The sequence below is a fragment of the Hirundo rustica genome, chromosome 6 (genome assembly GCF_015227805.2).
Source record: "Hirundo rustica isolate bHirRus1 chromosome 6, bHirRus1.pri.v3, whole genome shotgun sequence".
NCBI classification, from domain to species: domain Eukaryota; kingdom Metazoa; phylum Chordata; class Aves; order Passeriformes; family Hirundinidae; genus Hirundo; species Hirundo rustica.
The window spans coordinates 63198360-63216021 of NC_053455.1; the positions used below are offsets into that span (position 1 = coordinate 63198360).

At 40.1% G+C, this 17662-nt stretch overlaps 1 protein-coding gene across 12 annotated transcripts in view; it reads left to right on the forward strand.

Annotated features, from left to right (window-relative positions):
* PPFIBP2 (PPFIA binding protein 2) overlaps positions 1-17662 on the forward strand; it is a 102104-nt gene that overhangs the window by 68547 nt on the left and 15895 nt on the right. For 6 of the 12 annotated variants that reach the window (XM_040066642.1, XM_058421071.1, XM_040066641.2 and 3 more), the window contains 4 exons: positions 5363-5494; positions 11814-11906; positions 14184-14292; positions 17157-17218. In XM_040066642.1, coding sequence (XP_039922576.1) covers positions 5363-5494; positions 11814-11906; positions 14184-14292; positions 17157-17218 — 396 coding nt within the window. Of the gene's footprint in view, positions 1-5362; positions 5495-6041; positions 6099-10252; positions 10433-11813; positions 11907-14183; positions 14293-15466; positions 15500-17156; positions 17219-17662 lie in introns of all 12 variants that reach the window. The other 6 variants (XM_040066639.1, XM_058421070.1, XM_058421069.1 and 3 more) reach the window with 5 other exon arrangements.

The window sequence follows — 17662 nt, forward strand, 5'->3', positions numbered from 1 at the left end:
GGCTTATGGCATCAAAAAAACATTTTACTTCTGTAAGGACGCTTTTTCCAACACAGATTGTCATGAAGAAAAGTATTTTTCCACCTTGAAGGTGCCTGCATTTTCTTCCTTCAAAAACGTGAAGCATGCCTTTTCAAAGCTCATGAAAGTCAATGGCGAAACTTTAATTCCATCCTGAAGTATAATTCAGGTTTGGGCCAAGAAACAAGGCCATCCTTCAGAGTAAATGGTAACAGCAAATTTTCTGGAACATGACACATGCTTAATCTCATGGAATAACCTTGCAGTGAGGTGTCTGACCTGCTATTGAATGTGTAAAGGATATGGAAAGGCTGGCCTGTGTGAATAGCTACCTCCCCTTCCCCCTAAATGGAGATGGCTAGAAGTAAAATTTAAAAAAAACCTCCTAGAATTATCCTAGGAAAACAATTTATGCTGTGACAGTCCTTTTCCAGCATATCAATGTAAAGTTACAGCCAATTTTAGACACCAATGATGTGTGCCTCTGTCTTGTTCTAAGTTACTTTGTGGTATCACTAAGTACATTCTTCCCGTCAATTTTAAGAAAGATTTTTTTTTTTTTTTTGAGAGGAAAGAGGGTCTTGGAGCCTCCTATCAATGTGCTGTAGAATTGGAGAGCAGAAGTGATTTCTGCTCTATAAAGTTGCCTAAACTGTCCCATAACAGAGTACCAGCCATGCCTGATGTAAACACATTAGTGCTGTGCAATCTGTGCTGTCAGGCTTGACAGCTGTGTCATGTCCATCTGAAAAGTGAATCTTCTGCACATACAACTTTCACCTCCACACTTATGTGCATTTCTTGGTAATTACCGTGAGTAATTCTAGTTTGATACCCCTTTGCTATTCCAGAGCTGCATTTTATCTTTTTAACAGATAGTAATTTCCATTGAAGCTCTCTGGCATGAGGGACAGCAGTTGGCTTTGTCAAGGCCTATTCTGGCCTGGGTGGCAGGGTCTTTCCTGTACCTGACCTGAACCAAATCCTAGATGTGGTCTGACCGTGTCTTTGTGCCTTCCAAATAATTTCTGGCACAATCTAGGGGACTCTTGTTGGATTGTCTTGTGTGAACACAATTGTGTCTTTAATCAAGTGAATTCTCTTGATTAGTATGAAGGACTTGGTTTCAGGGTTCTTTGTGTCTTAAAGAAATACACATAAAAACTGAAATGTTTGGGAGTAGATCTCTGCTCTCATGTCAGTTTATGGCCCACTTCTCTCTGGGTGCAAGGGCCTCAGGAAGGCGTGCCAGCCAGTAGAGAACCTTTTACAAAACTGGACTAAAAGAATGCAGAGAGGAGCTATATCAGAGTAGGAACTTGAATTCAACACTGTTCAGCGTGTACCTGCTCTGGTTTTGCAGTTGTGTCATGCTCAGGGGTGCCAGAATCCTGTCGTGGTTGCAGGGCATAAATCTGCTGTGTATCTGTTTGCTCCTCAGGAACTTTGCTGGCTGGCAAAGACCATTCCTTCAACTTTGAGTTGCCTGAGTTATCTGATCTTAGATGAATTTCAGCACTTGTTTATAGCATGCAGAAGCTTCTTGCCAGCAGCTGGCTTAGTGTTTCAGATTTTGAAGTGTGCTCTGCACTGCTCTGGTTGAGCTCTAAGGTTTCCAGAGTGTGCTCTCAAGCTGTGCAGCGTTATCTCTCCAGGTGAGCGTTCCACTGCTCTGCTCTTTTGCAGTTAACATGGGCAGGAATCTGCTCCTCAGGCAGATCCAAGGGCTGGTCAAGTTGGCAGGGCTGTGGGAAGCTCTGTCCTTTCCCTGCCTTAACCATGTAATGGGCAAATGATGAACTGGAGGGCTGTAATTCCCTGCCTGCTACTGCCTTGCACCATTTCATCGTTCTCAGCTGTGTTTCCAGCTAAGCAAATATCTTATTTCTGCCACAGCTGACACACAGCACTCGAGAAGTGCAGTCCTCATTAGGGGTGCTTCTGGCTGGATTTTGCTTCTCAGGTAGGTGGTTTGGTCTGTCTGTCTCTTTCAAGGCTTTTAATAAGGGTGAAAAGCGAGGACTTTTTCAAATGTTATGTTTTGTAGAGTGCTCAACTGAAAATGGGATCTTTGGGGTTGTTTTTTTTCCCCTCCTCACTTGACTTAAATTTTATTTATGGTTTCTCAATCAGTGTATGGCATGATTGTTTCTTCTGTTTTGTAGAGAGCTAAATATCCTGGAATTTTCTGTGCTTGCAGCTGAGAGCCTAAAAAACTGTAGTGTCCTCTTTTCAAGCTACTTTTGTCAGGTTACATTTTATAAACATTTTTGTAAGAATTATATATTTCCAAGACAACTAAATGTGAGTGTGAGATACACAGCATGTGCTAGAGCCTCACTGGGAATATTGGAAAAGTTGATTAAGTATTTTAGAAATACAGTGTGAGTTTTAAGAAGTGTGTTGTGTTTGGAAATAGTTAGCTATTCCTTGATCTGTCTGGTGCATGTATATCATTGCTTCTGCATGCCTCTTCAATTTTACAAGTTAAAAGTTGAGCTTAGAAAAAGAACTTTAAGAAGGTAAATTACACTTGCATAGTATAATGTATAGTGTATGTTAAATCTATAACCAAGTATCCTGTTTCTAAAGAAGACTCCCTAGGGTATGTTCCATATCTGTTCTATTTTTCAGCTAAGATCCTTTTAAAGCTGCTGCAACCTAAATTACCATTCTGCCTGTCTTTTTGTGTTTTGGTTTGGTGGTGGTGTTGTTGTTCGGGGTTTTTTTTGTTGTTGTTGTTGTTTGGGTTTTTTTGGGGGGGGCGGGTTTTTTTTTTGTTTTGGTTTTTGGTTTTTTTTGTTTTGTTGTGGGTTTTTTTTTGTTTGGTTGGTTTTTTTTGGTTTTTTTTTTTTGTTTTGTTTTGGTTTTTTTACTTTCAAACCAATAACATAAATCTGTATTTTCTTTTCTTACAATTGCATATTTATTCTGGCTGAATTCAAGTTGCATCATACCGCTGAAACACACTATAATTTCTCTGTAACAAAATGGTTCACATTCTTAATGAGCTGTTCACTGTGAGCATCTGCTTGAAGATGAAAATAATTGCTTCCAGATGTTCCCATTTCAAGAGGAGACATTTACTTTAAATGGCACTTACTTTCAAAGCAAAAGTTAGGTCCTCTGGATGCAAGAGGAATTGTCAGCTGTTTTGAATCAGTGGAGCTCCATTGAAAACAAACTAGGGATAGTTAGCTGTTTTGCCTATTTTAAGTCACGAGGTTTATGCCAGTTTACTCCAGCTGAGAATCTGATTTCCCAGCTTCAGAACAATTTGTAAAATTTCATTTGAGCTGATTAAAAGGAAAAGAAACCCAAACAGCTGCCTTCATGCTCACTTGGACCAGGTAGTGCTTGCGAATTCACACAGAGCTCCTGAACCTGGGATGAGAGGAGTGAGTGTGGATTGCTCTCCACTGCACAACTAAGGGTAATTTAGGGGTCTGTAGGAAAAATAAGGAGTAATGCCAAATGGTATACTCAAAGGATAGATCTTTTGTTTAAAATCCCTAGAGGGATGCTGTGGCTCCTTGCCTTATTAAGAAATCTTCCTCCCGTGTCATGGAACACCATGTCAGTGTCCAAAAAAAATTCTAAATGTTGTTTTAACTCAAGATTGAAGAGAGTCTGTCCATGGGGCCAGAGTTGCCTCATCCTGCTCTTCTTTCTGATGTTCAATGGCCTTATTTCATATCAAAGTTCTCATTTTTAACTCTGTTTTAACCTGCTATGTTAACCGCTGTGCAGAGCCTGTTCCAGTCTGGACCGGGATGTCCCTCTGAAACTCCTGCAAATTAGTGTTTTTCTGGAAGTCAGAGGAGTTATTTGTAATTGTAATTTATAAACACCTGTGTAGAAAGCATCTCCTCCAGGGATTTCATTAAGTGACAGCCTCTTAGAGTTTCTCAATAAAAAAAGTCAATGCAGTATCTCTTCCTGATTAGTGCTTGATTTATTTCATTCAGAGAAGAGAAAAAAAGAAAAAGCTGAAACCATGAGGCCACATTTCTGTTTGTTTTCCCATCCATCCACAAATATCATTGCCAGTGTCAGCAGAAATGGGCATGGCATAGGGAACAGTGGGTGGCTTAGATAATTGGTGTTGCAATACAGATGCAAGTTCAGTACCATTTTTAATTTGTGCAATATTCCCCACCAGACTAAAATAATTTACATGTGGAGGAGATTTTGAAATAAACTTCAACTCTGTAATCTTTGAAATAACCTTTGTGGCTTCTCCAAGCCGTGGTCTACAATGTCCTGTACAGTTTGGGGCAGAGGAAGAGATGAGGAAAGGCTGCTGGACCTGGTCATTTCTGATCCCTCAATATCATCAGCGTAGATCCAGGTTAACTATGGCAACTTCAGTTAAATCACTGCTGTGTAATTCAAAGCCCAGTCTGATGTGATTCTTCAGTGTGATTCATATGATCAACACACTAATGGGATTTGTGAATTATCATAAACCGTTTGGAAGCCTACATTCTTTTGTTAAAAATTGATTTGGCGCTTGGAAAACTAAGTATGAATTTTTCAGTAAGGCTTTAACTCCTTACAGGGCTTTTTTATTTTTGAAAACAAAGGTGACAGAGTCATTTGATGTATGTAATACACTCTGTTTAAATTTTGGCTGGGTTCTTGCCTTGGCTTTCCTGAAAAATTAAAGATTTCAGTGTGGATGTGGATGTTGACCATTCTCCAGACACACTGATATGACTCCATCCAAAGCATGTCTGCTCTGCAGTCTGGAAAACAAACTTGGGGCACACAAGCAGAAGCCATGACCGATTGTTTCTCCTTTATGGTGTTTCTTAGCTTAGACATTACCTTTTAGGCTCCAGCTAGGACATTCCATTTGCTGCAGTTCCCTCCATCAGAAGCCGTCAGGTACTACATGGTATAAGTTACTCTTTAATGCTGTGACTGCAGAGGTCTTGCTTGCCTCTGCTACTCAATTTAGGTTAAGGTGCTCATTCTGTAATACATCCTTTATTGGATAATGTGTGACAAGAAAGCCCACAAGGTAATCCTAAAACATAACTTTGGCTGATGAGTATTTTAGGAAGACACCAGCTCTTTTGTAATGTACCATTATGTAGGTTTGTGTCTGTCCAGCCTCAGTATTGGTTTTGATTTCATGTCTAGCCCAGGGATTTACTTTGCCACACATTTGCTTGAAATAAGGAGTGGGACACAGTGGTTTGGTGATTAAGACAGAACATTTAGATGAAAATAACTTCAGCACTTGAGGGTTTAATATGGGCCTGCCAACAAAATACACGGCAGTCTGTCCATGCTCACGTAAATAACTGGGGAAAATATTCTGCTTTGCTTTCAGGAGCTGCTGAGTCGCACGTCGCTTGAGACTCAGAAATTAGATCTGATGGCTGAAGTTTCAGACCTGAAGATTAAGCTGGTTGGTATGGAAAAGGAGCAGAGTGAATATGAAGAGAAACAGAACAAAGCTGAGGTGAGCTTTTTCATTAGCTTGTGTTATTTTATTTTTTTCCATCACGTGTCTACAGTGTGTTGTCACACACCTGAGCTTTTGGGCTGAAATCAGCATGGAATAGGATTTTCCATGCTGGCAGCACAGCCTCTATCAGTGATCTTATGAATTCATTGAGGAGTATGATTATGCATTTTTGGGATGTGGTTTCTTTTCCTCTCTCTCACTATACTTCAGAGGTTGCTGTTTGGCTTTCATCACGGCAGAGTCCCTTCCAGAAGCATTTATTGCAGTGGGTGTTGTCTTAACCCTTTCCTTTCCCTGAGAGCTGGACTGGCATGGCTGTGCAAGGCTTTCCAGAGCTCTCCCTCGTTTTTATGGCAGAAAACACTGTCAGCTCAGTAGTGTCAGGGATGCCACAAACTCTGAGATTGGGGATTTTAATGTCTTTATGGCAACTGGGAGGGCATCTGCTTCCAATGTGTCTTCCCCCTTGTGGCTGCCTTATAAATAGTGCAAAAGAATACCCTGTGCTGGAGGCAATTCCAGCCCTTACTCTCCCTTTCAGATGTGGACAGTTCTGGACATCAAAGGAGCTCTGGGTTTTGCTGTATTGGTTAAGAAAGTAAGTTTGAAACAGGAACTTCATCTGAGCAACCTCCATATCGTGGTGGTGAGCAGCAGATGGAATCTGGGAAGGAAAGCAATCGCGGAAGAAATTCACACAAATGGCCATGTGTTGCCCTACTCGGTGATCCTGTCAGGGGACCAGCTACCAGGAGAGGACTGCCTGGAAAGAAAGGATTACTGGGTCTGACATTACTACATTGCTGACTGAAAAAAAAAAAAAAAAAAAACAACAAAACAACCCCCAAACTTTGTTCCATATTGACTTAGGAGAATTTGAAATCCAGGCAGCATTTAGTTAACTGTTTGCTCTCCATAACTCTGCTAGTGGAATAGGTGATAACTGTGCATCTGTACTTGGCCTGCACTGGCGTAGCTCATTTGGGACGTGTTTGCTTTCAACTTCTTTATTCTCTGAAGTTTTCTTTAGAGATTCAACGATAACATGAAGAGAGCAATTTCTGGCAGAGCTTGCAAGCCGGGGAGGCACCAGCTGGTGTTTTTACCACCTGTGGCCCTTCTCATGCTGTTTCAGGCATAATTGCCAGTGCCTTGTGTACAGAGCACTCTCAATCTACCTGAAAGTCTGAACAGGTCTGAGCAGCACCTGGTGGCTACAGATGGCAGCCTGCTCACAAGTGTTTCCCATGACATGTGGAATGCAGGGGTGAGAATGCCTAAAGTATTGCAGGGCATGCACAGCCAGCTCCTGGAAAGCAGCAAAGATTTTAGGTGCATTTTTATGGACAAGACTTCTGAGTGCCTGGGAGGTCTGGTCCTGTGAGCTGTGAAATTCTGCTGCTGCAGTGAGGTGTATTGCCCCCTTGGGTGGAAAAGTTGAGCTTTTAACAGCCTGGATGCCTTGGTGGTATTGCTTAGTGATAGGACATGCTCCTGAGATGGAAAAGGATTCTAATCTGATGGAAAAGCTGAGAATTGTTGTGTTGAGTGTGTGCTGAATTATTAACTACCCCAAGATGTGATTAGGTTTCTGGCATGTTGAAAGTCGCAAACCTTTGTGTGTGCAAAGCAAGGAAAATGGGTGTTGTAAGGAAAGCTGTGGGAAATAAACAGCATTTTTTGTTTGCTTGTTTAGTTATTTGTGCATTTATTTCAGATTCTCCTGAATAAGCGTCAATCCATTTATCAGGAGATGCTTTCAATCAAATTGGATACTTAGTTGAATTCTAATGCTTTAACCCTATTTCTGCTCTTTTTCCTGTAAATTTTACAGATTTTTCAATACAGGCACAATTTCAAACATTAGAACGAAATTTATTAGTTAATTTTCCTTACTCTATCAGACTACACCTGCTTACACTTGGTCATATTTTGAGTGTTTTCCTGGACTCTTTGCCTCCACTGCCCAACTACATCTTTCTGGTGAAGAAACCACTCTGACAAAAGCAGTCAACCTGTACTTTGCTCTTGGTTTTGGCATCCAGTAGTTAACCCATTCTAAACAGCTTGTTCATGATACTTCATGGCTGACCCTGCTATTTCTAAATATAATAATGGGGCTTAATAAGTTTAAAATTAAATGTGGCATTGCAGGATCATTCAGCTTAACCATGTTTTCTCTCTCTTCTAATTTTGTGCTGGCTTATTTCATAGCAGCTGTTTCCAGTCACTTAGAATTTATCTGTGGAATTATTTTTCTGGTTGGGCTGGGAGGAAAGAAAGCAAATTGACATCCTTCTAAACATGAGCAAGTTTTAATGTGTGAGGTTGGTTTCACTTTATCTTGTGCAGCTGTCATTTAGATTTGGTTTCAGTTAGCCGCGGAGTTCATCAAGCATCTCTAACCTCCTCTCAAAGGTATTGATTTCACACTGTATGCCACTTGTCTCTGGCTCTTCAAAAGCACATACTAAATATAAAGTGCCTTTATTTATATATATTACAGACGGGCCAGGAGAAGAGCTGCTTGTACATGGGCTAGCTCAGTCCTGACTTTGTCATTTTAATTCCTTTTGTCTGGAATAATGTCCTACTTTTGACACGGTAATGCTATGAAGGTTTCTGGAGTCTCACCGGAGGGGGTTGTGTAGCTTTTCCCTTACCTGAAAAACCTCAGAAACTTTGAAAATGTGTTTTTCCTAATGTAGCAAGGTATGAGGAAGCAGCATTGTCAGAAGATTTACGGCTGCCCAGATCTCTCCTCTACCTGACAGTGGACAAAAGAGGCTTGCTATGTGTCCTAACTCTTCCTCTTGTGGCATGGGATAAGTCTATGGATTTGGCTGTAAGCTGCTGGCAAGTATTTTGTGGCTCTTGTAACTTCTGAATTAAATATCTATTGCAGAGCTACTTGCAATTCCAAAGAAACCTGAGTCAATGAGCCACTGACTCCCTCTGGGAAGCCTGGTGCCCTGTCTCATCTGAATCGAGGTGTTGTGGTTAGTGTTAGTAAATGTTCATGCTGTGAAAGAACCTCAAAAAGGCCTGTTCTACTTTGAAACTGGGAACAATTGCGAAGGCACCAGCTGGAGTTCCACTGGAATAAGGGTTTCTGCCATTTCTGCACTGTCAAGCTGGCCTTGTGGGGAGTTGGCGGATGCAGAGTGCTTCCCTTTTCCCTTTTTTAATGGCAAGGCAAAAGAGAGAATTGCAGGGCAGCAGCAGAAGTGTTTCTGGATTCCCCCATGTCACCACAAGTGGAGCAGCTGCCAGTTTGTGCTCAGAATTCTGTGCATCCTGTTGGAGCTGCTCTTCTCAGCACTTTGTGTGGGTTAACAGAGCTCTTGCCAAAGAAGAGCACAGACCAAGCCCGAGTGCTTCAAAGAAAGCGAGGGAGATGGATGTGTGTGTCCTGCCAGTTCTGATCCCCGGCTGCTGCTGCTCTGGGAGGTACCTGTTTGTGGAGAGAATGGTGAAAAAACAAACCTAATCTTCATTGCTGTCCGTTAAAGGTTTCTTGAGTGACAGAGCATGAGCATCAGACGTTGTGATCCTGATCGAGCATAACTGAGCATAGTGTATGAAGTAAAATGCATGTAATGACTTCTCTGACTTTCATCTTAAGCACAGTGAGCTAGAAAATACTCAAATGTGTGCAACTCTTGTATGAGTTAGGTGAATCTTTGTGGAGGCCTTAAGTTGACTGTGGATGCTGTTACTGCCTGTTCTGGCTGTTCCTTAGCTCTAAGGCTCCTGATTCTACTGCAGAGTCGAGGTTACAGGAGGATTGTTGGAAACTCCAATGAGAAAATAATAAAACAATTATTTGCCATGTCATCTGTTGTTCTGTCCACCGAAATCTTTCTCTCTCCTTTGGAAGATGGATTAAGCTTCTCAAATTTGTTCCACTTGAGCAGATTGAGAAACCACAAAACTTATGTTATTAATGTACGTGAAAGGCATTTCAAACTTGTGATACCTGAAAAAATACTCAGTGCTATTTGCTACAGAGTTGGGGAATTGAGGTGAAATACCATATAAATCTTCATACTTGACCTTGCGTTGCTTTCTAAGCTGGTTTTTGTGTGTGTGTGTCACTGATACACACAAATCCAAGAAGCTGACCAGAAAAACGGTGTGCTTTAAAATAATTACTTTTTATTTTTTGTTATCCTCCTGATTTCTCCTGCATCTGTTGCTTAACTCTTCTTCCACGTCAAGATCCTGCCCAGATAGAGACAGAGGTAATGGAGTTATTTTTCTGCCCCGTGCTACATGTGGAAACAAGATTACTTTGCTAGTAAATTCTGTGTATAAATTATGAAAGGGTAGGCTATGGCCCCAGCTGAGCACTTTGCAGTTTCTTCCTACTAGATGATTTGGAAGTGCGAATGAATGCAATCAAGTCCCATTTCAGCAAAAGTGTACCTCTGAGCCAGCATAATAAAATCTGTTCCAAATTATTCCTCATGTGACTGCAAAACTTTGCAAAAAAGGTTTCTGATCTTAGCTTCAGAGTCAGAATCATGAGTTAGTCTGGAATGTAGATTCTGTTCCATGTAAACTTGGCTTTTACAATATTCCAGGTTTATACTCATTTACATCTACTTTACCAGAAAGGAAACACATAATCTGTATTTTTTCAGTTTCCCTTTGATGTGCTTCATGTAGTTCTTTGTGCTGCAGCTGTAGGAATATATTCTTTGCATCTTTTTTTTTTCTTACTTTTTTTTTTCCCCCCCATGTTTTCAGTCAGTAGTGAACCTGATCAGTGACCTACAGGAGCAGATGTGTAGGCTGCAGCTGGAAATTAATAGTAGGATCCAAGAAAGAAAGTCTCAAGATAGGAAACCAGACTTGACCCCTAATGGTCCTCAATCTGGTGCAAGACCAGCAGAGCCTCTGGGCCAGAAGAATTGTTCTCAGTGTGAAGTATGAGAAGCACCCCAAGGCAGAAGCCTCTGTATTGCCTCTTCTCTCCTTGCAGAAACTAAATTCCACTAACCAGAGCTGCCTTGGGAATGTTTTGGCATTAATCTTTGTGGCTTTCATTAGCAAAGAGTGAGAGTGCCATAAAAAATTACCAGGGAAAAAAAAATCCCACCCCAGACTCTCCACCCCAGTTACTGGGACAAAATTGGTCACCATTGATGGGCATCCACTAAAGCACAGAAATCTGTAAAACCCAATCACCCCTTTCAGATTTTTCACAATTTCCATTTCTCTTGTAAGTCTGCAGTGCTGGTGGGGTGTGGGATTTTTGGATTTGGGGGTTGAGATTTGTCTGATGTGCAGCATGCTGGCATGCTTTGATAGTGTGCAGCTTTTCCTCATCATGATGCCACCCTAGCTGTGCTTGATGGTGTGTCCTAACCAGTCCTCTGAACACAGATTATTGATTCCTGGTTATCTTAGAAGCTTAACACAGGTATAAAATAATTTCAGCTAAGAATCTCTGACCTGAACCCTTTCTTTTTCTAATGAAAAGAGCCGTAATAAGAATAATCTGCTTGTGCTTTTAAAATAGCAAATCCAACACATTTATTCCCTGACATTAGCAGGTACCAGAATTTACATAACAGATCCTGGTTGTATTTGATCAAAAAATGTCACATGGCAAAACAAAAGCTACTTTGCATAAATGGCTTATTTCACTGAAGGTGGAATGATACCTGTATGCCTAGATAAAACCATTTTAATACTTGACTTCAAATCAGGTTGTTGCCACACTTCTTCAGTTAAAATTTGCATGCCCAGAAGTCATAAGTAATCTACTTGTATTGTGAGGGAGTTTTTCAGTAATTTCTCTCACTGGTTTATATTACAAAAATAACTATTTTGAAAATATGCTGTTGTTTCTGGACTTGTGTTCATGCAGAACTGCTTAATGGACTATTAGAACCACAAGCTATAGGTTGGAGAAATAATCTGAGAGTCAAATCTGGGAGTCATTCTAAATACATCTTAATGTAATCCAAGATGCTAGTGTGGTGCTTAATGTATATTCTGCACAGGAGTCCAAAATTGGGTTACTCCTCCAAACTTTTCCTTAGTTCATTTTAAGACATTTTGTCTTGTCAGAACTCCATTGAGGTTTTAGTAATATTGCTCTTTAGAATGAGTAAGATAGAATTCTATCAAGGAATGGGAGGAAGGACATTTAAAGGACAGCTTCTTAGAGCAGGTCACAGTTTTTAGTGTGGTGGTTCAATGCTCAATTCTGTGTGGTTCATGCATGATCTGTAACTCAGGACTGTGAAAAATTAATATCTGCCAGAAAAACCTTACCTTTAATTTCCTTCCTTCTATGCAGGGTTTGTTACAGGAGCTCAGACACCTAAAAATTAAAGTGGAAGAACTGGAAAGCGAAAGAAATCAGTACGAGTGGAAATTGAAAGCAACTAAAGTAAGCAGAATCCTTGGCATTTTCTAACAGGCTTCTTGCAGCTGGAAAGTGATGTGCTCCCCTTCTTGTCAATATTTACTTTTCTGACATTTACCTGGTGGCAAAGTAGCTATGAAATCAAGTTGTCTTTAACCATCTTTGAAATAAATATCTTGGTTTGAAGGTGGTATACCTTTCTTTGTGCCTTTTGCTCCCTCCATGCACTTTTCAGTCTGGTACTTGGCGCAATTTTTATTTTAGAAAACCACAAAAGGCGTTTTGACTTGCAAAGAGCTGCTCAGAGTAAAGGCCTCTTTGAAGGCTTCCTGGCCTTGATTTGTGCAATGGTGACATGCCTCTGCGGGATATACTTTCCAGCCTGAAGAGACATTCCAATTTTGTTGGGTGTTTTCTTACTATGGAATTTGTTTTCATAGACATTAAGCCCAAAGTACACCATTAGATCATCTGCTTTGACTTGGTGTGTATCACACTGCACGGCTGCCTTACACTTCTGTTGACCTTCAGTCCTGCAAAGCTCTTGGATCATAATCTGGAGAAACTTGACATGTGAAACATTTAATAATTTTCCCCAGTAATTAATTTTTCTAGTGGACCATTCTCACTCTTGTTTCTAGTTGGAATTTTTAGCCTTTTTCCACCAGATTAAAAAGCACCATATGATTTTCCTTCTTGTGCTGTAATCACATCTCCTTTAATTCGTGTAATAATCCCTGTTGATATGAATGACTGACTCTTGAGTTGGGGTTGAATCTTGGAGAAACATTTCAAATTATTAAGCTGAATTTTCTATTTAATGCTTGATAGCTTGATCCAGACATGACAAACAGCTATTATTTGCATTAGCGTTTCTTTCTTTTGAGAATTCTTGGATGAATAACAGAATGTTGCTGTCATGTCTTTTTTTCTCATTAAGATAATAGTTCTTCGATCCACATTTTCTCTGACGTGGTGGAAATGAACAGTCTTTGAAAATATTTTCTCAAGCACTGTGTGGCCAGCTGCCAAGACAGATAGAAATTATGGAAAATGTAGGAGCAGAAGGAAAATACGAGAGAAGAATCATAAAACCCACTGAGGGAGAGAAGATGCAGGACTGGGAAGGAAGAAAAGTACAAGGAAAGAGAGAGGAAGCAGAAGAATAATCAGAGATTACAGGAATTAGACATTAAGGGAAAAGAGAGCTTTTGAAAGAGCTCTGAGACTGAGTAGACCAGGGGAGGCAAATCCAGATCTGGTATTAAGATGTCTGCAAGCTTTTGTCTTCCTGTTGTTCCAGCTTCTTAGATGAGAAATTGGAATGTATCCATGGCTGGATATAAAAAGCATGTTAGCTAGTGGGAAGTGCAGGAGCCCTTCAGAGGTGCAACAGGGCAGATTCTTCTATTCCACATGGAATTTTAGGCAGAGAAGTGACATTATCCTGCAATCCAACCACTTGCTTTTTGGTTTTTGGGTTTTTTTTGTCCTATACCTGCAAGAAGGCTTGATGTGCTTTTACAGGGGAAATGCAGAATGTTGACATACAGAGGTTTTGAGATCTCTGAAGAAACTGCTGACTTATTAAAATAGGCTGTTAGCTGTTTTTCTCATCAGTACAAAAACCAGATCAGAATCACTGCATTTCAAGCTGAACAATCAGAATTCTTCTCCCTCTGTCTTGTTGAGCTCTTTCTGTGGTATTTTCTATCCAAATCTGGTGGCAGCCCTAAATTTCCAGTAAATGTAAATGAGCACTGGTATTTTTTTGCATGTGTGCAGTTGTTTTCCAGGCCATGCTGTCCTTCTATCCTGTTTGCTGTTGTGAGGAAAAACAGTTTTGTTGTCTTGGTGAGAAGGCTCAGCATTAATAGATTCTCAGTTATATAAATAATTAGTAACTAGGATTAAAAATAACCAGTATCTGTTTAAAAATCCTTTGATATCTTTTAGAGATCTTCATGGAAAGTTTGAGTTGCCTATAATAGTCATAATTATTATGTGACCAACTTTGTAGCATTGAGAGCTTCCCAGAATTTCCTTATCTACAGAAATCCTTGAAAATGTTACCTTTCTCTGCGTCTGTCTTCTCCAAGAGCTAATTCCATGGGTGGAAATGAGCTTCTCCGGTAGCAACGGCAGCATAAATACGTATAGTTGTTCCGGTGTTTGTGAGCTATCCCGAGTTGGTAACTGACCTCAACCACAGTGTTACACTCAGGCATCTTCTAGTTCCTGGAAAACACTTACAGATAATGGGTGGGAAAGTCACTCTGACTTTGCTATGCTCTTTTTCAGGCTGAGATAGCCCAGCTGCAGGAGCAGCTGGCTCTCAAAGATGCAGAGATAGAACGCTTGCAAAGTCAGCTCTCCAGGACCTCCTCATACACTGAAGTGGCAGAAAGAGGTAAGAGGACTGGAAACAAAATGAAAAATTCAAAACCCTGCTTTAACTTTGCTTTGGATTGCAAAGGGATACAAAGAAACACAAAAACGGACTTTAAATTTATTTTGGGAGAAAAAATGATGTCAATTAATTCTGTGTTCTGGTAGAGTAGATTAGATCCTTTCTTCATGACTGTGTCTCATTCAGGCTCTGTGTCCCATGATAATTTGTACTAGATGGACTTTCAGTGTCCCTGCCAGCTTGGTTTAGGGTTCTCTGATATTGCAGGTTTCTCTTTTAAGCCTGCACTGCTGACACAGGTCAATGGCAAACAAACCTGTTTGTTTAGCCTTTGATCTCAACCAGTAATGCCACAGTTCTCTGAAGTATTCTCTCCCTGGGGCTCCTGCTGATTGCTGTGCCAGGAGAATGTGGAATTAGGGACCTTTTTCCTCTGCAGAACCGGCACTCATCCAGTGCGGGGTATTTGTGTGCAGGTTACCACAGGGCATCAGCTTTGTTGCTCTGACAGCTTCTGTGGGTGTTCACTGAAGCTTCCCGAGACTGCTCTGGCTGGGATGTGAATTTCCATGTGTTGTGCTTCCTCCTTCCCAGGGCTGCCCAGGAACCTCCTGTGCTTCATTCCAATGCAGTGACTTAACACCTCCTTGTGCTGACCTTACTCAGCTGCAGAGCTTGTGCATGGAGACAACTGCATGTCTAACCAGAAAATTAGTTTGTCTGACAGCAGTGCTTGACAGTGGAACCCTTCTACTAATAGAATTCTGTATTTTCTGTGAGATTCCCAAATAACTGATGGTGGTTCAAAGGAAAGATAGGGGTTTGACAATAAATCTAGAGCTCAGTAGCATTCAGTTTCTGGAAGTGTGGTGAAACTGTCCTTGATTCCAGTGGCAGAAGAATCAAACCCTCTACAGAATCCGTGGGCTGCATTCAAGGAAAGCACTTAGACTGCATTTGAATGGAAACAGTAACTATCCTTCTGAAAAAAAAAAAAAAATCACTGATTTATCAGCATTTTAGGTTGTCTTCTCCAATAAAGTTGAAAAATTATGTCAATGTACTTGTAGTGTGCTAGAATGCATATTCTAATTCTATTCCAATGCAAAAATGAACTAATATGTGCTTTTTCTACATACTTTATTTATTTGACTCTCATCACTTACCATCGTAGAGGAAGTTTATAGGAGAAGGCTAAAAGAAAAACGTAAGCCTGGCAATTCCCTTTTGGCTTTATCTTGCTGCTCCTTTCACACCAATATTAATTCAGATGCATTCTGCAGCAATAATTCCATGTTTGTTTGGATTTGGCTGTCTAATTATAATTCACACGAGGTGCTGCTTTCACTGCTTGCAGCAAGCAGACAGCTCCTTGCCCTGTTCAGTAAGATTTCACTGCAGAAATAAAGGTCAGAGGTTCACAAATCAAATTGTTGGGCTTCAGAGGGATGTTGTCAAGGTTAACAGAGCCAAAACTTAACAATTCACCCGCCTTTTATTTGCACACATGTATACCCTATTTAATATTGTGAAAGACAGCTTTAATTAAAAGCCCTTCTCTTCAGAGGGGAAGATTTAGGCTTTTTTTTTTTAATCACTGTATTAAATTTTTAAAAGTCTGAATAAATGTCCCCATACTCAATGATGTTAATGAATATTGTAAGTAAAATTTGTTTTAGTGTGCTTAAATCTACCTTGACACCAGTCCTTTTTGAAGCCCAATATTTATAAAGAGAAATTAGTAGAACTGTGATTCTTAAAAAATCCTACTAATTGCTTGCCCACTGCCTGTTGCCTTTAGTTTTTGATTTGGCTGTTCCTGTGCATGTCCTGTATCTCATCTTTGAGAAAATTCCTGTGAGGTTCATTTACATGTTTTAAAACTTAAGAATTGCAAGGTGTGCACTTTCCACAATCCCTGCAATAAGAGCTAATTACGGCTTTTTCAAACAGTTTAGCTGTGACATTGTGTGTTCAACGTTCAGTTGTAAAACCTTTTTTTACAGGTGCTCTTTGGTAATGTTGATTTTTCTTTCCCCTCTCTCCCTTCATGCCTGCTGCCATATCTATTTTCATGGTTTTTGGGGAAGATTTGTGTCTGGTTTAATGTCAAAGCATGACTAGCTTGAGCGGCAGTGACAACAGAGAAACTATTTCAGGTTCTGTCTCCATCACACTTGGTTTAGTCAGGAGGACTTGCTGGGACTATTGCGCAGAGAAAAATGAGAGATTTGGTTCAGCAAGGTTAGGACACGATGAACAACTTCCTATGTTTTGAGAGTGTGTTTTAATTGACTTGACTATAACATTACTGGATAATCTCTGTCACTAAATTGTGCGTGAGGAAATTCTCCATTAGCTCATGGCGCAGATTTTAACCAAGTTGCTCTTACTAAAACATTTAAGTAAATAACATTTTACAGAATTTCCTCATATCAAACCAGTTTTTTATTTCTCATTCCCAAGTTCATGGACGTACTTCAACTACTTCTCAGATGGAATATATTTTCAATCCTACTTGAAATTGTTTCCTTAAGTGTATAACAGCGAACACACTCTCATCTTTTGCAAAATGAGCTTTGGTGTTTCTTTTCTTTTCCATTGCTTGACTTTCATAGTTTAAAATAGTGTTATGTAGTCTTTTGTAAGCAAAACCAGGATGTTTGTGCTGTGCAATGCTTTTAATAAATAGTTCACCTTCTGAAAAAAATCTACTTTAAATGTAGTTTAGTAGTGCAGTGCACTGGCCATGCCAGTGACGTGGTTTTGGTTATTAGTAAGAACACAGAGAGAGTACCACAAAACATCTATTTACAGTAAACATAGCAAGTCTTATTTCTTACAACATTTTAAAACATTTTTAGACCAAGAAGTTCAGCGGTTGAAGATAGGAATGGAGACGTTATTGGCTGCAAATGAAGAAAAGGTGAGAAAATAATCTTTGTCCTACATATTAAGAAAGAAATGATGGTTTTGAATCTCTGAAATGTTTTGAATAACACACTTCTTCTGTAAGGACTAAATGTGAAATGGAATTCATTCTTCTGGAGGCAGTAATTTTTATGGTAATAAATCAAGCCATGGGATCTTCCTGGATGGTTGCACACTCATGTATGATCACATGGACAATAATATGCATCCCTAAAAACTTCCTTTAGCAAGTGGGCAATCCAGGCAGGGCAACATTAATTCTGGAGAACATTAATGTGGCTCATAACATTTATTGCTCAAAATAGCCCTGGTGTCAAACTCCTGTGGTTTCCTTACCTCTATAATTTTACATTGTCCAGCAAATCTTGTGTACAAAGGCAAATAACATTCTTTACAAGGCATGTGAAAGACTGAGCCTGTTTTCATGAAAATCACAGAT